The sequence below is a fragment of the Lithobates pipiens genome, unplaced genomic scaffold (genome assembly GCF_037356315.1).
Source record: "Lithobates pipiens isolate NorthernLeopardFrog02 unplaced genomic scaffold, aLitPip1_a1.2 Scaffold_28, whole genome shotgun sequence".
NCBI lineage: Eukaryota > Metazoa > Chordata > Amphibia > Anura > Ranidae > Lithobates > Lithobates pipiens.
Genome location: NW_027507789.1, coordinates 1,418,896 through 1,441,733, shown reverse-complemented (window position 1 = coordinate 1,441,733; position 22,838 = coordinate 1,418,896). Strand labels below are relative to the sequence as shown.

At 47.0% G+C, this 22,838-nt stretch overlaps 1 protein-coding gene across 1 annotated transcript in view; it reads left to right on the top strand.

Annotated features, from left to right (window-relative positions):
* LOC143934988 (dynein axonemal heavy chain 9-like) overlaps positions 1 to 19,550 on the top strand; it is a 301,551-nt gene extending 282,001 nt beyond the window's left edge. Inside the window, 5 exon segments of the mRNA XM_077458539.1 lie at positions 11,861 to 12,054; positions 19,070 to 19,086; positions 19,089 to 19,217; positions 19,408 to 19,466; positions 19,468 to 19,550. Coding sequence (XP_077314665.1) covers positions 11,861 to 12,054; positions 19,070 to 19,086; positions 19,089 to 19,217; positions 19,408 to 19,466; positions 19,468 to 19,527 — 459 coding nt within the window. The 3' untranslated portion in view covers positions 19,528 to 19,550.
* Positions 19,551 to 22,838: the final 3,288 nt, after the last annotated feature.

Genomic DNA, 22,838 nt, shown 5'->3' with positions numbered 1-22,838 from the left:
GGCACCAGATAGCTGAGTTGTCTCCCCAGCCGCAAAGCATTGGCACGGGGGCCTAACCCAGCTGACCTCAGCCCCCCAGGGTCCTTAACACTACCCAGTCACTATGCAGTGAACGGTACCAACTCAAGGATGCCACCGTTCCCCACCCTTTACCCAATGACCAGATTTTAGACCGCCGTGAAGGACCCCAAACCGCCAATTGGCCAAGAAACACAAACAAGACTAAGAGACAATAATAATAGGGTGGAAGGGAGGCATGTTCATCCACCGATTCCTGCTCTGCGACTGCCCTGACCACTCCTACCCCAGCAGATATACCTTCCATCACCCCATCTCATGGGCCAATCCGGTAAGAGTCCATACCATACCACCATAAACTATTTTACCCCTTATGCCTGGTTCCCCTTCCACCCTGTCATGCATGCCCTTTGCTGACTTCGTTCCTTCTCAGCTCCAGGCATGTCTTCAACAATGGGGCATAATTCCTTCCTCTGACATCGATGGGGCATAATTCTTGCCTCTGACATCAACTATGGGGCATAATTCTTGCCTCTGACATCAACTATGGGGCATAATTCTTGCCTCTGACCTCAACGATGGGGCATAATTCTTGCCTCTGACATCAACGATGGGGCAAAATTCCTGCCACAGATAACTCTAAAAGGGCACTATTTCTCCCCCTAATACCAAAGATCGGGCATTGTTTTCTCCCACTGTGCACGGTCCGGCCCCCCTAAAGTATAAAGGACAGTTTGGGGACCCCCTGCTATAGAGGGACTCCCTTTTAAATGGTTTCCACAGATTGAGGGTCAATGACTTGTGTGGTAGTGTTGTTGATGTTGCTGGGAGTTGTAGTCCCACAGCCATCGGTAACCCCCAAAGACTGACTCGGCAGTAGATTTCTTGTACGTCTCCCATTTATCGGTCCCTGAGATCTCTGTACATCGCCGGGCCGCGCCGCCCTCTCGTCTCCCGCTGATAAGACGCTGTCACAGAGATGGATGGACGACCTGCAGAGATATGAGGAAGCGTCAGATATTATCCTGACAGGTGAAGTGACTCCCTCCACAGGGAGGCCGGTATGTCTGACACCGGGGTCTCCACAACCTCGGAGCGGAGAAGAGGACCGGTGGTGGAAACTTCATTCTCTCGTTTTATGAAAGGATATTATAGGAAAGCACAGAACCTCATCGAGTATTGCTCTGGGGGGGGGGGGGGGGGGGCAATATTCTGATAAGAAATTGATAAGTTCATTGATCAGGATTGATTTTGTTCAGAATCCGCTTAGTGTGCGTTGGAGAGATCGGCAGCGTGCAAACAAGTCATCAGATGTCATTCCAAAGTCCTCAGAGATTTAAATCGGGATGTCGGAGGCCTTCCGTGTGATGGAGACCGGAGTAATCCTGATTATACACCGAATAAACATGGTCACTGCTGTCCCCGGCACCCCCAGAATCCTGCCTCCAACCACAGGAGAGTCTGCTGGACACCCCGGAGAGTCCCGTCTAATCGGGGAAAAAAAAACACATTATACAGTTAAAACAGAAATGCAGCCAAAATGTGATTTTATTTTCTCACCAGGCTAGGGAAGTGTTAGACACTCTGGGACTGTTTACAGTCTGTGCTCCTGTTGGGATTGAGATTTCCCCTTACAGCAGTGCACTCCCAGAGGGATCACTGACAGGTGGGAGGAGACTGCTGACAGGTGGGAGAGATCTGCTGACAGGTGGGAGGGGACTGCTGACAGGTGGGAGGGGACTGCTGACAGGTGGGAGAGATTTTCTGACAGGTGGGAGGGGACTTCTGACAGGTGGGAGAGATCTTCTGACAGGTGGGAGGGGACTGCTGACAGGTGGGAGAGATTTTCTGACAGGTGGGAGGGGACTGCTGACAGGTGGGAGAGATTTTCTGACAGGTGGGAGGGGACTGCTGACAGGTGGGAGGGGACTGCTGACAGGTGGGAGGGGACTGCTGACAGGTGAGAGGGGACTGCTGACAGGTGGGAGAGATCTTCTGACAGCTGGGAGGGGACTGCTGACAGGTGGGAGAGATTTTCTGACAGGTGGGAGGGGACTGCTGACAGGTGAGAGGGGACTGCTGACAGGTGGGAGAGATCTTCTGACAGCTGGGAGGGGACTGCTGACAGGTGGGAGAGATTTTCTGACAGGTGGGAGGGGACTGCTGACAGGTGAGAGGGGACTGCTGACAGGTGGGAGAGATCTTCTGACAGCTGGGAGGGGACTGCTGACAGGTGGGAGAGATCTTCTGACAGCTGGGAGGGGACTGCTGACAGGTGGGAGAGATTTTCTGACAGGTGGGAGGGGACTGCTGACAGGTGAGAGGGGACTGCTGACAGGTGGGAGAGATCTTCTGACAGCTGGGAGGGGACTGCTGACAGGTGGGAGAGATTTTCTGACAGGTGGGAGGGGACTGCTGACAGGTGAGAGGGGACTGCTGACAGGTGGGAGAGATCTTCTGACAGCTGGGAGGGGACTGCTGACAGGTGGGAGAGATCTTCTGACAGCTGGGAGGGGACTGCTGACAGGTGGGAGAGATTTTCTGACAGGTGGGAGGGGACTGCTGACAGGTGAGAGGGGACTGCTGACAGGTGGGAGAGATCTTCTGGCACATAGAGAGGCCTTCTACAAGTGGGAGAGGTCTTCTCAGAGGTGGAAGGGGACTTCTGACAGGTGGGAGAGATCTTCTCAGAGGTGGAAGGGGACTTCTGACTGGTGGGAGAGATCTTCTGACAGGTGGGAGGGGACTGCTGACAGGTGGGAGGGGACTGCTGACAGGTGGGAGGGGACTGCTGACAGGTGGGAGGGGACTGCAAACAGGTGGGAGGGGACTGCTGACAGGTGGGAGGGGACTGCTGACAGGTGGGAGAGGTCTTCTGACAGGTGGGAGAGATCTTCTGACAGGTGGGAGAGATCTTCTGACAGGTGGGAGAGATCTTCTGACAGGTGGGAGAGATCTTCTGACAGGTGGGAGAGATCTTCTAGCAGGTGGAAGGGGACTTCTGACAGGTGGGAATTTTCTTCCAACAGGTTGTAGGTGGCTGCTGAATGGCAGGAGAGGACTATTAACTGGTGGGAATGGCCTGTTGACTGGTAGAAGACTGCTGACAGGCAGAAGGACTGATGACCAGTAGTAGAGAGATTGCTGATAGGCTAGAGATGGCCCTTGGGTGGGAGAGGACTGCAAACAGGTGGGAGTGGCTGATGAAAGGGGACTGCTTACAGGTGGGAGGGACTGCTGACAGAGGGTAGAGGTGGAGGGGGCTGACAGGTGGGAGGGACTTCTGACATAATGATGGGGGCTGACAGGTGTGGGGGGACATCTGACTGATAGAAGCAGACTGGTAGCATGTGGGAAGGGAAATTTGACAGGGGAAAGGAGGGCGACGAGTGGGATGGGCTTCAGACAGGGTGGAGGAGGCTGACAGATGGGAGAGATTGCTGATGAGGAAGATGCAGTTTTTCAGCTACTTGGTAGGAATAGGGGAAGCTTCATTGGCCTGATCAGCCTATTTATTGTCTGTAAAAATGCAGTGGAGTGCAGTTTGCAGGCAGATGAAGCGTTAATACATCGTCTTCCACCTACTAGGATAGAACTGGATTGTGTATAGTAGATGCAGCGTCCTGTTCCTGTCCCATATCACTACCCTCCTCACATTGTAAGATAGGATTGGATTGGGTTTGGTGGGTTCTGGGCTCTGCATCTATCCAACATCCCTTTCCAAGGAGGACAGGAATTGGTCGTGTTGTGGAAATAAGTAAAGATTGGGTTAGGTACTCGTGTCTTTCCATAGAGCTATAGGAGCCGAGGGGGGGGGGGGGGGGGAATCATTCATTTTTAAGCAGTTGAGTTGAGCTGCTCAAACATTGAGGTCAAACAATCCAAAGACGAGGAGAATAGGGCTCAGCCATTGCTCAAGGAACTACTACCAACCTCCGGAGGAACCCTGGCTGAAGATAGCTGGTATAGATATTCCACAAATAGAAACAATATGTCGGAGATTTGACTGAAAATAATAAGTTTATAGTTGAGTTTTCTCCAAAGTGAAAATTTGCTCAAAAAAATGGGGTCAAACAAGCCAAAGAGAAGAAGTTTAGGCCCCATTCTTTGCTCAAGGAACCCTTACCAACGTTCGGAGGAACCCTAGAGTCCAACGGAACCCTGGTGGAGGATGGGAGATATATAAAAAATAAAAAAAAATAAGTCTGAGAATTGATTGAAGATAAAATGTTTTCTCCAAAGTGAAGAGCTGCTCAAACATCGGGGGTCAAACGTCGCAAAGAGACGGAGTTTTGGGCCCCAGAGGATTGAAAGAAAGTAAATAATATTGAAGCAGAGGATATATTTCAGATACAACACCATCTGTTTTCGGAAGGCTCGCGCTGTAATTTATTCACCTTAATAGCTGACTTAATTAAAATCCATAGTGAGGAGTATCTGCAGAATCGCTCGCATGTGGCTGAATAAGTCTGAAATTGAACTGCCACACAATAATAATGGAGTCCAGACAGAAGTTATTATAAAGACGGATGCTAAGCAAAAGCCAATGTTTTTTCAGGGGCTAAACGCTGTCCCCATTATCAGGGCTGGAATGTAACATAGAAAATAAAAAAAAATATATATATATATATATATAATAATATTAAATATAAGGCTCAAAAAACAGAAAGGACATATTACAGTTGATAGATTAATGGTGGAAGAAATTGAATCCTTAGGTATGTGTGTGTGTGTGTATATATATATATATATATATATGTATGCATAGCTACTCATCTAGCAAAACTGCTTTTTTATTTATTTATAATGTATCTATAGGTTGAATGTTGTTCAATTATAAAACGAGAATGGTTCAAGAAAATACTGCTTTTTGGCCACTAGGTGGAGTTGAGGAGCATAGGAAGTAAATACTGATCATTAGCTCATGATCATAATGCACTATTTTCCCAAACCACTGATTTTTTTTTTTTATTTTTTTTTTACAAGTAAATAACAGTTGACCTGTAGAGGAAATAGAAGGAAAACATTTTACTTTGCCTCATACGCCCAGAATGAATGTACCAGCAGCTCGCTGGATGAATAGCTATACATTTAAAAAATAAAAATAAACTAAATGCACCTTATTGTTATCATTAAATGGTTGAGGAATTCTATTATTGAAATTGTTCTTACGTTGGTGATCAGTGGGAAGAATGTTCCTTACATTGGTGATCAGTGAGAAGAATGTTCCTTACATTGGTGATCAGTGAGAAGAATGTCCCTTACATTGGTGATCAGTGGGAAGAATGTTCCTTACATTGGTGATCAGTGAGAAGAATGTTCCTTACATTGGTGATCAGTGAGAAGAATGTTCCTTACATTGGTGATCAGTGGGAAGAATGTTCCTTACATTGGTGATCAGTGAGAAGAATGTTCCTTACATTGGTGATCAGTGAGAAGAATGTTCCTTACATTGGTGATCAGTGAGAAGAATGTTCCTTACATTGGTGATCAGTGAGAAGAATGTTCCTTACATTGGTGATCAGTGAGAAGAATGTTCCTTACATTGGTGATCAGTGAGAAGAATGTTCCTTACATTGGTGATCAGTGAGAAGAATGTTCCTTACATTGGTGATCAGTGGGAAGAATGTTCCTTACATTGGTGATCAGTGGGAAGAATGTTCCTTACATTGGTGATCAGTGGGAAGAATGTTCCTTACATTGGTGATCAGTGAGAAGAATGTTCCTTACATTGGTGATCAGTGAGAAGAATGTTCCTTACATTGGTGATCAGTGAGAAGAATGTTCCTTACATTGGTGATCAGTGAGAAGAATGTTCCTTACATTGGTGATCTGTGAGAAGAATGTTCCTTACATTGGTGATCAGTGAGAAGAATGTTCCTTACATTGGTGATCAGTGAGAAGAATGTTCCTTACATTGGTGATCAGTGAGAAGAATGTTCCTTACATTGGTGATCAGTGAGAAGAATGTTCCTTACATTGGTGATCAGTGAGAAGAATGTTCCTTACATTGGTGATCTGTGAGAAGAATGTTCCTTACATTGGTGATCTGTGAGAAGAATGTTCCTTACATTGGTGATCAGTGAGAAGAATGTTCCTTACATTGGTGATCAGTGAGAAGAATGTTCCTTACATTGGTGATCAGTGGGAAGAATGTTCCTTACATTGGTGATCGGTGAGAAGAATGTTCCTTACATTGGTGATCAGTGGGAAGAATGTTCCTTACATTGGTGATCAGTGAGAAGAATGTTCCTTACATTGGTGATCAGTGAGAAGAATGTTCCTTACATTGGTGATCAGTGGGAAGAATGTTCCTTACATTGGTGATCAGTGGGAAGAATGTTCCTTACATTGGTGATCAGTGAGAAGAATGTTCCTTACATTGGTGATCAGTGGGAAGAATGTTCCTTACATTGGTGATCGGTGAGAAGAATGTTCCTTACATTGGTGATCGGTGAGAAGAATGTTCCTTACATTGGTGATCAGTGAGAAGAATGTTCCTTACATTGGTGATCAGTGAGAAGAATGTTCCTTACATTGGTGATCAGTGAGAAGAATGTTCCTTACATTGGTGATCAGTGAGAAGAATGTTCCTTACATTGGTGATCAGTGGGAAGAATGTTCCTTACATTGGTGATCAGTGAGAAGAATGTTCCTTACATTGGTGATCAGTGAGAAGAATGTTCCTTACATTGGTGATCAGTGAGAAGAATGTTCCTTACATTGGTGATCAGTGGGAAGAATGTTCCTTACATTGGTGATCAGTGGGAAGAATGTTCCTTACATTGGTGATCAGTGAGAAGAATGTTCCTTACATTGGTGATCAGTGGGAAGAATGTTCCTTACATTGGTGATCAGTGGGAAGAATGTTCCTTACATTGGTGATCAGTGAGAAGAATGTTCCTTACATTGGTGATCGGTGAGAAGAATGTTCCTTACATTGGTGATCAGTGAGAAGAATGTTCCTTACATTGGTGATCAGTGGGAAGAATGTTCCTTACATTGGTGATCAGTGAGAAGAATGTTCCTTACATTGGTGATCAGTGAGAAGAATGTTCCTTACATTGGTGATCAGTGGGAAGAATGTTCCTTACATTGGTGATCAGTGAGAAGAATGTTCCTTACATTGGTGATCAGTGGGAAGAATGTTCCTTACATTGGTGATCGGTGAGAAGAATGTTCCTTACATTGGTGATCAGTGGGAAGAATGTTCCTTACATTGGTGATCAGTGAGAAGAATGTTCCTTACATTGGTGATCAGTGAGAAGAATGTTCCTTACATTGGTGATCGGTGGGAAGGAATGTTCCTTACATTGGTGATCAGTGGGAAGAATGTTCCTTACATTGGTGATCAGTGAGAAGAATGTTCCTTACATTGGTGATCAGTGGGAAGAATGTTCCTTACATTGGTGATCGGTGAGAAGAATGTTCCTTACATTGGTGATCGGTGAGAAGAATGTTCCTTACATTGGTGATCAGTGAGAAGAATGTTCCTTACATTGGTGATCAGTGAGAAGAATGTTCCTTACATTGGTGATCAGTGAGAAGAATGTTCCTTACATTGGTGATCAGTGAGAAGAATGTTCCTTACATTGGTGATCAGTGGGAAGAATGTTCCTTACATTGGTGATCAGTGAGAAGAATGTTCCTTACATTGGTGATCAGTGAGAAGAATGTTCCTTACATTGGTGATCAGTGAGAAGAATGTTCCTTACATTGGTGATCAGTGGGAAGAATGTTCCTTACATTGGTGATCAGTGGGAAGAATGTTCCTTACATTGGTGATCAGTGAGAAGAATGTTCCTTACATTGGTGATCAGTGGGAAGAATGTTCCTTACATTGGTGATCAGTGGGAAGAATGTTCCTTACATTGGTGATCAGTGAGAAGAATGTTCCTTACATTGGTGATCGGTGAGAAGAATGTTCCTTACATTGGTGATCAGTGAGAAGAATGTTCCTTACATTGGTGGTCAGTGGGAAGAATGTTCCTTACATTGGTGATCAGTGAGAAGAATGTTCCTTACATTGGTGATCGGTGAGAAGAATGTTCCTTACATTGGTGATCAGTGAGAAGAATGTTCCTTACATGGTGATCAGTGGGAAGAATGTTCCTTACATTGGTGATCAGTGAGAAGAATGTTCCTTACATTGGTGATCGGTGAGAAGAATGTTCCTTACATTGGTGATCAGTGAGAAGAATGTTCCTTACATTGGTGATCAGTGGGAAGAATGTTCCTTAACATTGGTGATCAGTGAGAAGAATGTTCCTTACATTGCTGATCAGTGAGAAGAATGTTCCTTACATTGGTGATCAGTGAGAAGAATGTTCCTTACATTTGGTGATCAGTGGGAAGAATGTTCCTTACATTGGTGATCAGTGAGAAGAATGTTCCTTACATTGGTGATCAGTGAGAAGAATGTTCCTTACATTGGTGATCAGTGGGAAGAATGTTCCTTACATTGGTGATCAGTGGGAAGAATGTTCCTTACATTGGTGATCAGTGAGAAGAATGTTCCTTACATTGGTGATCAGTGAGAAGAATGTTCCTTACATTGGTGATCAGTGAGAAGAATGTTCCTTACATTGGTGATCAGTGGGAAGAATGTTCCTTACATTGGTGATCAGTGAGAAGAATGTTCCTTACATTGGTGATCAGTGAGAAGAATGTTCCTTACATTGGTGATCGGTGAGAAGAATGTTCCTTACATTGGTGATCAGTGAGAAGAATGTTCCTTACATTGGTGATCAGTGAGAAGAATGTTCCTTACATTGGTGATCAGTGAGAAGAATGTTCCTTACATTGGTGATCGGTGAGAAGAATGTTCCTTACATTGGTGATCGGTGAGAAGAATGTTCCTTTACATTGGTGATCAGTGGGAAGAATGTTCCTTACATTGGTGATCAGTGAGAAGAATGTTCCTTACATTGGTGATCAGTGAGAAGAATGTTCCTTACATTGGTGATCGGTGAGAAGAATGTTCCTTACATTGGTGATCAGTGAGAAGAATGTTCCTTACATTGGTGATCAGTGAGAAGAATGTTCCTTACATTGGTGATCAGTGAGAAGAATGTTCCTTACATTGGTGATCAGTGAGAAGAATGTTCCTTACATTGGTGATCGGTGAGAAGAATGTTCCTTACATTGGTGGTCGGTGAGAAGAATGTTCCTTACATTGGTGGTCGGTGAGAAGAATGTTCCTTACATTGGTGGTCGGTGAGAAGAATGTTCCTTACATTGGTGGTCGGTGAGAAGAATGTTCCTTACATTGGTGGTCGGTGAGTAGAATACACCATGAGATGGGAGGTCGCTGCTTATGGAACCCTTACCAACCTCTGGAGGAACTCTGGATGTTCTGATGGATCCCATGTTGAGGATGGTTGGTTCCGATATACCAAATAAAACATGTCGGAGAGTTGACTGAAAAGAATGTTTGGTAAAGTTGCTCATTGGGGGTCAAACACGAGAAGGAGAGCCGCCCCCGGAGGGGTGATAGAGAGGAAATAATATTGGAGCAGAAGATATTTCTCGGAGATAAGACACCGTCTGCTCTCGGAAGGCTCGCGCTGTAATTTATTCACCTTAATGGCCGACTTAATTAAAATCCATAGTGAGGAGTATCTGCAGAGTTTTTCGCACGCGGCTGTCACAGCGCTTTTCTCTCCTATGCAAATCACAAGGTGATGAGACGGGTAATGAATCGCAGTCTGCGGGCGTTTGCTTCGTGTCGGAGATTCCATGCTGTGAGGTCAGAACATTTATTTCCACCGGCGGACGGATAAAACCACAGCAAATAATTCACAGCCAAAGTTTTCTTTGTGGCGCGCCATGTCACTTTCTGAGATTTATCGAAAAATGGGAAATGACTACAGCGCCTAATCTGGCCGTTCTGTTACCGGAGAGATAACGCGAGTGGTCGATTAAGTAGAATCTTGGCTTGGTACATGCAGAATAAAGGGGGAAGATTTGCAGTGCAGCCATTGGGGCCCAGTACTTTACAAATCATGGTGGAGTGTGGAGAGATCGAGCTTCCTTTAAATGATATACCTCTGTAGGCCAACCGGAGCTTTGTGCAAAGCCTGGCCAAAAAAACATAACTCACAACGGTCCCGTATTTGGAGGCACTGTCCCGTATTTGGAGGCACTGTCCCGGATTTGGAGGCACTGTCCCGGATTTGGAGGCACTGTCCCGGATTTGGAGGCACTGTCCCGGATTTGGAGGCACTGTCCCGGATTTGGAGGCACTGTCCCGGATTTGGAGGCACTGTCCCGGATCTGGAGGCACTGCCCCGGATTTGGAGGCACTGTCCCGTATTTGGAGGCACTGTCCCGTATTTGGAGGCACTGTCCCGTATTTGGAGGCACTGTCCCGTATTTGGAGGCACTGTCCCGGATTTGGAGGGCACTGTCCCAGATTTGGAGGGCACTGTCCCAGATTTGGAGGGCACTGTCCCAGATTTGGAGGGCACTGTCCGGATTTGGAGGGCACTGTCCCGGATTTGGAGGGCACTGTCCCAGATTTGGAGGCACTGTCCCGGGACTGCCCGGATTTGGAGGGCACTGTCCCGGACTTGGAGGCACTGTCCCGGATTGGAGGCACTGTCCCGGATTTGGAGGCACTGTCCCGGATTTGGAGGCACTGTCCCGGGTCTGCCCCGGATTTGGAGGGACTGCCCCGGATTTGGGGCAATGTCCCTCTGTCCCTCTTTCCTCCTGATTTGTCTCTCATTGTGGTCTGATCTAAAATCTGATATAAAGGAACAGAAGTGGTAAAAAAAAAGCACTTGTGGGTTTAACCAATCTTGTTTTTTTTTTGTACAATTCTTCTTTAAGGGGGCGTGGCAAGGGGGTGTGTCCTATGCCTGCATACTTTTGCTGCTATGTCTCCCTCATTCCCATCTCAAAAAGTTGGGAGATGTGCAATAAATAACATTCTGGGTGATCGGCACCGTCCTGTACAGAAGATGGGATGGTTGGTATGTTGAGCAAACCCCCACATGACAGCAATGAGCGTGGAGCTGCTGAATCATCTGCTGGTCTACAAATCCACGCATGCGCAGCGTGTACTCCCTCATCACAGCAGGGCAAGGGTGGGTGCTCTGCACATGTGTAGATCTGTGGAGGAGGGGGAGTGCACTGCACATGTGTAGATCTGTGGAGGAGGGGGAGTGCACTGCACATGTGTAGATCTGTGGAGGAGGGGGCGTGCACTGCACATGTGTAGATCTGTGGAGGAGGGGGAGTGCACTGCACATGTGTAGATCTGTGGAGGAGGGGGCGTGCACTGCACATGTGTAGATCTGTGGAGGAGGGGGAATGCACTGCACATGTGTAGATCTGTGGAGGAGGGGGAGGGCACTGCACATGTGTAGATCTGTGGAGGAGGGCACTGCACATGTGTAGATCTGTGGAGGAGGGGGAGTGCATGCACATGTGTAGATCTGTGGAGGAGGGGGGAGTGCACTGCACATGTGTAGATCTGTGGAGGAGGGGGAGTGCACTGCACATGTGTAGATCTGTGGAGGAGGGGGGCGTGCACTGCACATGTGTAGATCTGTGGAGGAGGGGGAGTGCACTGCACATGTGCAGATCTGTGGAGGAGGGGGAGTGCACTGCACATGTGTAGATCTGTGGAGGAGGGGGAGTGCACTGCACATGTGTAGATCTGTGGAGGAGGGGGAGTGCACTGCACATGTGTAGATCTGTGGAGGAGGGGGAGTGCACTGCACATGTGTAGATCTGTGGAGGAGGGGAAGCGCTTTGCCTCCTATAAATGAATTCTTCAGATATTCTTTGTTAGGTTTATAGGACATAATCTACTGCCATGTCCCATCCCCCGCAGGCCCTCTCCACCATGGAGGAATTCCGGAGCCTGGACCGAGACATCGAAGGGTCGGCCAAGCGATGGAAGAAATTTGTGGAGTCGGAATGTCCCGAGAAGGAGAAGTTCCCCCAAGAGTGGAAGAACAAGACGTCCCTCCAGAGATTGTGCATGATGAGGGCTATTCGTCCCGACCGCATGACCTACGCCGTCCGGTAAGGATTCCTTGGTGGGGAGTTTCTCACACAAGGTCATTATTAACTTTATTTTCTTTTACAGCATGCGTGATGACGTCACATCACGTCATAAATCCGCTCACTAAGCCTTATCAAAATAATTTCAGAAGTTTTTTTTTTTCTTTAATTCTGGAGTTTTCATCAAAATAATCCCCGGTGATCCTGCCATGAAGGTCTCTGTCAGGCCTTTCCTGTTAGGTATTTTATAAAGTGCTGACAGCCTATGCAGCACTTTACAATACTGTCCACTGACATCCGTCCGTGCCTCCGAGGAGCTTACTATCTAAGATCCGTATCTCACATACTGAACTCCGGGGCCAGTGAACCTCCCAGCGTGCCTTTGGCGTGTGGGAGGAAAGCAGAGTACCTGGAGGAAACCTACGCAGGCGCGCAACTCCATGTAGATGGTGTCCTGATGGAGGGATACTAAACGAAGACCCCCAGTGCTGCAAGGATGAAGTGCTAACCACGTGAAAAATATAATACCCACTTGACCTACGGAAGATTTACAAATTGTATTTGTGTACAGCGTCGCGCCACCGCGCAATTGTCAGGTAAAATAGCGCAGTGCCGTATCGCAAAAAAATGGTCTGGTCAGGAAAGGGGGTAAATTTTCCAGAGGTCAAGTAATTGAATGAAAAATTCCATAAACCTATCCAGGCATGGACTGGCCATTGGGACTATTGGGAGTTTCCCGGTGGGGCGAATGGCTCAGTGAGCCAGTCAGGTGCAATCCTGGAGCCGCTCCTCTCTGACAGCTAGTGATTGCGATTTCACTCCTTTCAGGAGGAGCTGCTTCCATCACTTGCTGGAGAGAGTATTAGGCATTATGCTCCCTCCAGCCTGCAGGGGGAGATAGACAGCTGGCAGAATTTCCTTCCTCTCTACCCTTATCACTTGTTATCACATGACTGGAGAGAGGAACTGAAAGCTGCCTTCAAAACTGTGAGTACATGTGGAAGGGGGAGGAGAGGGAGGGACACTCTGATGTGAAGGGGGCTGCTGGTGGGGACTCTGATGTGAAGGGGGCTGCTGGTGGGGACTCTGATGTGAAGGGGGCTGCTGGTGGGGACTCTGATGTGAAGGGGGCTGCTGGTGGGGACTCTGATGTGAAGGGGGCTGCTGATTGGGACTCTGATGTGAAGGGGGCTGCTGGTGGGGACTCTGATGTGAAGGGGGCTGCTGGTGGGGACTCTGATGTGAAGGGGGCTGCTGGTGGGGACTCTGATGTGAAGGGGGCTGCTGGTGGGGACTCTGATGTGAAGGGGGCTGCTGGTGGGGACTCTGATGTGAAGGGGGCTGCTGGTGGGGACTCTGATGTGAAGGGGGCTGCTGGTGGGGACTCTGATGTGAAGGGGGCTGCTGGTGGGGACTCTGATGTGAAGGGGGCTGCTGATGGGGACTCTGATGTGAAGGGGGCTGCTGGTGGGGACTCTGATGTGAAGGGGGCTGCTGATTGGGACTCTGATGTGAAGGGGGCTGCTGGTGGGGACTCTGATGTGAAGGGGGCTGCTGGTGGGGACTCTGATGTGAAGGGGGCTGCTGGTGGGGACTCTGATGTGAAGGGGGCTGCTGATTGGGACTCTGATGTGAAGGGGGCTGCTGGTGGGGACTCTGATGTGAAGGGGGCTGCTGGTGGGGACTCTGATGTGAAGGGGGCTGCTGGTGGGGACTCTGATGTGAAGGGGGCTGCTGGTGGGGACTCTGATGTGAAGGGGCTGCTGGTGGGGACTCTGATGTGAAGGGGGCTGCTGATTGGGACTCTGATGTGAAAGGGGCTGCTGGTGGGGACTCTGATGTGAAGGGGGCTGCTGGTGGGGACTCTGATGTGAAGGGGGCTGCTGGTGGGGACTCTGATGTGAAGGGGGCTGCTGGTGGGGACTCTGATGTGAAGGGGGCTGCTGGTGGGGACTCTGATGTGAAGGGGGCTGCTGGTGGGGACTCTGATGTGAAGGGGGCTGCTGATTGGGACTCTGATGTGAAAGGGGCTGCTGGTGGGGACTCTGATGTGAAGGGGGCTGCTGGTGGGGACTCTGATGTGAAGGGGGCTGCTGATTGGGACTCTGATGTGAAGGGGGCTGCTGGTGGGGACTCTGATGTGAAGGGGGCTGCTGGTGGGGACTCTGATGTGAAGGGGGCTGCTGGTGGGGACTCTCGTGTGAAGGGGGCTGCTGGTGGGGACTCTGATGTGAAGGGGGCTGCTGGTGGGGACTCTGATGTGAAGGGGGCTGCTGGTGGGGACTCTGATGTGAAGGGGGCTGCTGGTGGGAACACACTGATGTAAAGGGGACGCTGTTGGGGACACTCAAAATTAAAGTTGGCCGGTCATGATGAAGTCCAGGGCCAAATTTTCTTCCCAGTCCAGCCTGAACCTATCCCATAGTTAGTAGACGCTATAACATGTGTGTAAAACAATCAATATACACTTATTGGGGATTATTTTTACCAAAAATATGTAGCAGAATACAGATTGGCCTAAGACCCCTTTCACACCAGGGCGTTTTGCAGGCGCTATAGCGTTAGAAATAGCGCCTGCAAAACGCCCTAAAGAAGCTGCACCATTGTCTGTAGTGTGAAAGCCCCGGTGCGCTGGCAGGGCGTCAGAAAAAAGTCCTGCCAGCAGCTTCTTTGGAGCGGTGAAGGAGTGGTGTGTTTACCGCTCCTCCACCGCTGCTGCCCATTGAAATCAATGGGGCAGCGCTGTAATGCCGCCGGCAAAACGCCGCTATTGCCGGCGGTTTTAACCCTTTCGTGGGCGCTAGCGGGGGGTAAAAGCGTCCCACTAGCGTCCAAAATGCGCCGCAAATCCGGCGGTAAAACGCCGCTAAAAATAGTGGCGTTTTACCGCCGACGCAAGTTGCGGTGTGGTGTGAAAGGGGTCTAAATGAATGCAATTTATTATTATTTTTTTTACATTTTATTCAATTTTTTTTATAGCAAAACATAAAAAAGTGTTGTTTTTTGTTTTGTTTTTTTCTTCAAAATTGTTGATCCTTTTTTTTTTGTTTATAGCGCAAAAAAATAAAAACACAGAGGTGATCAAAAGCCACCGAAAGAAATTTATATTTGTGAGGAAAAAAAGGACGCCCATTTTATTTGTGTACAGCGTTGCACGGCCGCGCAATTTTAAGCTAAGAGTGGTCAAGGGGTTAATAATAAAGACTTTGCACATTGGTTATCCGTATCGCAGGGATTGATGCATCTGTGGGCGTCTGGCTTTCCAAGTGCGGTGGAGCAGAACTCCCTTCGGAGATGTTGCTATGACATGCTGGGACTTGTAGTTCCCCAGCAGCTGGAGAGCCCCAGGCTGTAAACTCTCAGCGTCTGGGTACATAAGAGTGCGGGGGGCTCAGACCTCCCGCTTCCCGCAGCTGAGCTCCTGGCAGCAGCAGACGCAGCTGATGGAGGAAAGCAATTCTCTGAAATATTCTGCTAATTGGCTTTGTCCATCTCTGGAGAGGCCTCCGCCGGCCCAGACACAGCTGTACGGAACGATTACCGATCGGAATGTTCTCCGTAATCTGAGAGCTCCAGTCTTCTAACCAAAGCTGCGAGCCTGGGACTGCCTATAATGGTGGCCTCCTTGGGTTACATGCTAGTAGTAGATGCTTGCCCTTCATCCTACTCACACTTCACTTGTTACTCTGTAGCATTATTAATATAATTCTATTTCCTATTTCTTTGATATGAAGATTGTTCTCTGATCAGAGTGAGCTGTTCGCTTTTCTACGAGAACGATCGCCGCTCTGAATACTCTGAACGCCCTCGTCTGTTTGTTCCTGCATGCCGGGAGCTTTACATGGAGAACGCGGCTCCTTCTGTCTGGAGCGCTGCCATCCTTATTTTACTATAGGCCTAAAATACATAGTCCGGCTCATGTTGGCACTTTATACCCAGAGACCAATATTGCGGCTTGCGTGCTCTCTGAATTCTACTTTTAAAATTTTATTTGGGGAGCGATTGTTTTAAGGTTTTGACAAAGGAAACAAATTATTTTGTAGCACCCTCCTAGTGTACAGCAGGCTGCTAGAGCAGCGGTTCTCAACCTTTCTTCAGTCAAGGCACCCTCCAAAATTATGGGCAGTCTCGAGGCACCCTCCAAAATTATGGGCAGTCTCGAGGCACCCTCCAAAATTATGGGCAATCTTGAGGCACCCTCCAAAATTATGGGCAATCTTGAGGCACCCTCCAAAATTATGGGAAATCTCGAGGCTCCCTCCAAAATTATGGGAAATCTCGAGGCACCCTCCAAAATTATGGGCAATCTTGAGGCACCCTCCAAAATTATGGGAAATCTCGAGGCTCCCTCCAAAATCATGGACAATCTCGAGGCTCCCTCCAAAATTATGGGAAATCTCGAGGCACCCTCCAAAATTATGGGCAGTCTCGAGGCACCCTCCAAAATCATGGACAATCTCGAGGCTCCCTCCAAAATTATGGGAAATCTCGAGGCACCCTCCAAAATTATGGACAATCTCGAGGCTCCCTCCAAAATTATGGGAAATCTCGAGGCTCCCTCCAAAATTATGGGAAATCTCGAGGCACCCTCCAAAATTATGGACAATCTCGAGGCACCCTTTAAAATTATGGGCAATCTCGAGGCTCCCTCCAAAATGATGGGCAATCTCGAGGCTCCCTCCAAAATGATGGGCAATCTCGAGGCACCCTCCAAAATGATGGGCAATCTCGAGGCACCCTCCAAAATGATGGACAATCTCGAGGCACCTTCCAAAATTATGGACAATCTCGAGGCACCCTTTAAAATTATGGGCAGTCTTGAGGCTCCCTCCAAAATGATGGGGCAGTCTCGAGGCACCCTCCAAAATGATGGGCAATCTCGAGGCTCCCTCCAAAATGATGGAGCAGTCTCGAGGCTCCCTCTAAAATGATGGGGCAGTCTCGAGGCTCCCTCCAAAATGATGGGTGACCTTGACCTAGGGTGGTATTCTAGCTGCCAAGGAGTTTCTCTTCCATTTTTCCCTTGCCTTTGCTGTTGTGCTCTTTAACCCTGCCCCCCCCCCCCTTTTTCCTTCCTTTACCTTCATCCTCCTTTTTGGGTGATACTCCTGTGGCACGGGGGCCGCACCGGACCTGACATTTCTTGCTTTCTCTGTGGGCATTTCTGCTCCCTTCCTCTTTCTTTGAGCATATGATCTCCAGTGCTTTAAACGTCCAACACATGAGATTTTTCGTACTTATATGGAAGTTTCTTCCCCCCCCCCCCCCCCCCCCGAAGAAGACCCTCACCCTACATGCTGAAACGCATTGGATTTCATCTGTCTGGTTGACAGTTGGTTTGGGCCCCTTCCATTATTCATGTCTCAATCTTATGTGTTGACCATCTCCGTGTTATCATGTGTTTTAGCTTTTGATATAGGATGTAATTTACTTGTTTCAATAAACTTTCAATTTTTTATACAAATTCAATCTTTTGAGTGTTTTGGTCCTTTAAAGTCCCATTTTTTTTTAAGGAAATTTTATTTTACATATTGTACAAGGGATGTGGACCTGAACCTCTTTCCTTTCCCATTCAATTAGTCTTAACCATTTTCTGTACTGTTTTTGGGGTGTCCTATGCTCACACTCCCTATCCCAGTTCATCGTTTTCCAATAAAAACCCTAAAAAGAACCCCTAGACTGTTTGTTCTCTGAGCCAGTGGATGAATGAAGAAAATGTTTGTGCTCCTGGCTTTGGGGAAATAGGACTGTGATCACCAGCGGCTCCTAGAGGGGTGGGCTACACTCTTCCTTTCTCTCTGCCATAGCGTATCAGGCGAGGAAAATGGACAATCTGGTTGACATGGGAAACACAAACTGTCTGAGACCAGCAACCATCAAGGAGAGGTAAGGTGATGGATGAACTGAATGACATTGATCCGGCAGCTCTCCACGAAGTGAGGAACCCCCCCCTGCAAGCAGTAGGGCACCCAACTTAAGATATTCCAGTATAAATAAGTCAATAGTGTACCAAACAGAAGTCCAAAGTTCTTTTAATAACACAAGTAATGATGGAGAAACAAAAGGCAGTCAACGCGTTTCGGGGGACAACAAGCCTCCTTCATCAGGGCTTAAGCAATGTAGTAAAAGATATCTGATTGGACTAAAAAAAAAGTTCCTGCATAGAAGTTTTACTTGATTAGTAAGTGGTGGTGCCTTCTATCTCCAAGTGATTGTTCTCGTGATGAAGGAACGCCCTCGACTTAATGAACTGTGTTTGTTCCCAGTTTTAAAAGTTGGGAAATCGTACTTATTTTGTAATATGTTAATGATCTTTTTTTAGTATATGGTTCAACAAGTAACATTGGATATTGCCCTAGCTTTATGTTTATACACTATATGGACAAAAGTCTGTGGACACCTGATTGACGCAACTTTATGACGTCCCATTCCAAAACCTCGGCCAGCAATATGGAGTTGACCCCCGATTTGTGGCTATAACATCCTCCACTCTACTGGGAAGGCTTTCCAAAAGATTTTGGAGTGTGCCTGTGGGGAATGTGTGCCCATTTGTGAGGTCGGGTACTGATTCTGAATGAGAAGACCTGGCTCACCATTGGCATTCAAATTCAACCCCAAAGGTGGTCAGTAGGGATGAAGTCAGGGCTCTGTGCAGGCCACTTGAGTTCCTTCACACCAAACGGAGCAAAGCATGTATTTATGGAGCTGGATTTGTACACCGGGGCGCCATCATGCTAAAAATAAAGCGCCTTTCCCAAAACTGTTATCAAAACCTTGAAGAGCACAATTGTCCCAACATGTCTTTGTATGTTGTACAGTAACCTGCAATGGAGCACCCAAAATCCCTCATACTTCAATATATACTGTAATAAAATATCATTAGAATTACTTGTGGGGTTTTGTAATAATCGGGCAGGTAGCCCATAGCAACGGATTGTAGTCAGAGCCAATTACCAATTCTCATGTTTGTGTGCCACTATAGTGTGTATTAGTGTACTGAACAGACATGAATGTGATTCCTGTGCTCTTCCTCCAGGGACTTTGTAGAGGAGAAGTGGGCAATAAATACGTTACGGGACGATCTCTGGACTTTGCCACCTCATTTGAAGAGTCTGGACCGGCCACTCCCATGTTCTTCATCCTCTCACCCGGTGTGGACCCTCTGAAAGATGTCGAGAAACAAGGTAAAGTGACGACCTGGACTGACCTCTGCTTCCAACATGAGGACAGGACAAGAATTCCTGCTGTATGTGACGTGTTACATGTATGTGGGAAATGAATAGTATGTGACGTGTTACATGTATGTGGGAAATGAATAGTATGTGACGTGTTACATGATGTGGGAAATGAATACACCTTTCTTTTCCCCCTCAGGGAGGAAGCTGGGCTACACATTTGACAATGAAAATATGCACAACGTCTCGTTGGGACAGGGGACAGGAGATCGTGGCCGAGCAAGCCCTGGACCTGGCAGCCAAAGAAGGACACTGGTGATCCTCCAGGTACGTTACATTCGATCCGATTCCCCCGCAGATCATTCGTATTACATGATTACATCTCGTATGACGGGGAGACCGTGACCTGTGCTGGACATCTAATAATAATGTTTTCTGTATGTCAGCTTCTCCCCAGTCCCAGACGTTGTCCGCTGACGGCAACTCAACACATCGCTAGAAATTCTCATTCCTTTCTCTTTTCCCCAATATTTCCTCTCTCTATTCTTTTCCCGTCTCCAAGATCTCTTCTTTCTCAATCACCCTCCCCTGTCTCTCTATTCCTTCCCTCTGCCTCTTCTCCCATCTCTGCTCTTCTCCTCCACCAATCTCTCAATTTCTTTCTCTCTCTCTTTTTTGTCCTTACCTATCCCTCTATTCTCTCCTCTCTCTTTCTTCTGCCCCCCCCCCCCTTTTATTGCTCTCTCCTCTTTTTCTCCCTTATCTTTGTTCTCACTCTCCTTCTCCCTTTTCTCCTATCCTATTTTCTCCTATCTTCCCCCTCTCCACAATCTTTCTTGCTCTTTCCATCACTTTCTTTTTCTTTATTTCTTCTCTCCCCCCCCATCTTTTTTTTTTTTCTTCCTCTACCCTGTTTCTTTTTCTATCCGTCTCCCATTTTCTCTTTCTCCCCTCTCCTATCCTTCTCTTATCTTCCCCATCTTTCTTATCTCCCTTCCTCCAATCTCTTTCTTCCTCTCCTTCTCTCTCTCACTCCCCCTATCTCCTTCTCCCTTCACTCTCTTGCCCCTGCCTCTATCTTTGTCTCCCTCTCCTTTATCCTTCACTTATCTCCCCAGTCTTTCTCTTTTATGCCAACTCCTATCTCCGTTCTTCCTCTCCTTCTCTCTCTTCCTTTCTTCTCTCACTCCCCCCCCCCCCATCTCCTTCTCCCTTCTCTCTCTCACCCCTGCATCTATCTTTGTCTCCCTCTCCTCTATCCTTCTCTTATCTCTCTTCTCCCAACTCCTATCTCTTTCTTCCTCTCCTCCCCGCTCTCCTTTCTTCTATCTCTTCCCATTTTTTTAATTCTCTACCCCTCCCTCTATCTCTTTCTCCCCTTTCCCTCGCTTTCTCCCTTCAATCTCTCACCCCTGCCTCTATCGCTTTCTCCTCTCCCCTTATCTCTCTCTCCTGCATTCTTCTATCTTTCTCTTCCTTCCTTCTATCTCTTTCTTCGCTCCTTCCCTTTTCTTCCAACGGCACACAAATTCTGTCTTTCCCTACCTCCTCTCCCCCATCTTTCTTCTCCCTCTCTCTTTTCCTATCACTCTCTCCTCTCTTTCTATATCTCTTTTTCTTTTTTTCCTCTTCTCTCCCCCTATTTCTTCTCCTTTTTTTCTCCCCCTCTTCTTATTCTCGCCGCTCTCTCTATCACGGAGTAGATCCTGGCATTTGCCATTGAAGAAAACTACTTTTAGCCATTTTTATGAATTTATATGCAAGAAAAAAACTTTTCATTTTCTAAAGTTTTTACATGTTGTATACCAGTTTATTTCACTCTCTCTATGAGATATTTGTTCTCAGTGGGTTCTTCTAAAACCTGTGCAGAAGCGAAGGAGCGAGATGGTGCTTATTCTCTATTTACAAAGACGCCTGAAAGACATTTTGTTTAGTAAATAGCGGGGCTGCTTGTCTCTGAACATTCAGAGGATGTAGCCATCTTCCCCTCCATTGATTAATATTGCAGATACATTGTACATGGTTATACACTATACGGCCACATTTTGGCGGAAGCCTGGCTATCACACCTTTTGTGATGGTCCTCATGACTAAGCTCCAAGGGGAAGAGCGAAACATGTTGGGGGGGGGGCTTGTTTGGCGTCGAGGCTGAGGTCACAATTCACACACCAGAGTCTAGACCAGTGATGGAGAACCTCGGCACTCCAGATGTTTGGAACTACATTTCCCATGATGCTCTGACACCCTGCAGTGTAGTGGAGCATCATGGGAAATGTAGTTGCAAAACATCTGGGCTGCCGAGGTTCTCCATCACTGGTCTAGGGGACAGCATGGATGTGTGGCTTCAGGGTGTCCTTTCTTTACTATCACACCTTTTGAGCTTGTTGGACATCCTATTCCAAAAACATGACCATTAATATGGATGGTATGAGGTGGGAAAAACTCACCCGTCCCATCTGACTTTATCGGCTCAGCATAAGAGACACAACATATATGTATACAGATAAGGTCATATCTTCATTACAAAAAAAGTTAACACGCATTTCAATGAAAATCGTAATATGGTTTTGCCTGTTTGTCCTCCTTTGTGGATGTGATCCTGGTGCCCCTGTGTCTGCCCCCAGGACTGATCGTTGGACCCCACATGGCAGCCATGCCTGTGTGAGCATACATTGTGCATAGATAGCCTATGATTTTCATTGTAAAATTTCTCTATACAGTACTATACTATTATATTTTATATATAGTGATGCCTTCTCAATACGTTGGGTCCTGAAGAAGTCTTAAATTGGCGAAACATGTTGACAATGACCTTGGCGACTGGAAAAATTGAAACATGTACTCATACTCTATATCTGACTATTCATGTGTATTCATTATTCATATTTTCCAGTCCATTCAAAGGTGTATACTTGGGTCCTCCGCATTCCTTGGGTCGTCTGAGAGGCATTTTTCTGTTTTTAAGCTCCGATTTACATAGAGATGTGTCTTTTAACTTTGTGTAATAAAGCCACTACCTTTTTATACGTATGTTGTGCCTCTTATGATGCGCCAATAAAGTCAGATTTTTTTTTTTTTTCTCGGTTGGGTTGGTTTTTTCCCATCTCATAGCATTACAGAAGTGGCCATTGAAAGTCTACCTTTTGCCATTAATATGGAGTTGCCCTTTGCAGCTATAACAGCCTCCACTCCCTGGGAAGACTTCCCACAAGTATTTGGAGCGTCTGTTGGAATTTTTGAGGTCCGGTGCTGATGTTGAATGGGGAAGGCCTGCTCATATTTGGTGTTCCAATTCATCCCACGGGTGTTCAGTAGGGTGAGTTCAGACTCTGTGCAGGACAATCAAGTTTCTCCACACCAAACTGGTCAATCCATGTCTTTTTTTTTTTTTTTTTGGAGCTGGCTGGGGCACAATCATGGTAGAACAGAAAAGTCTCCCCCCCCCCCCCTCTCAATCCATTACCACAATGTTGGAAGACCCCATTGCCTACATATCTTTGTATGTTGTAGCATTAGCTGTACCCTTCAACTGGGAACATCTGAACTCCGTCATCTGGAGGAGGTTCGCCCGTGTCTGGCCCATATATATACAAGACATGTAAGTCACCTACAGGATATTTTCAGGATTTT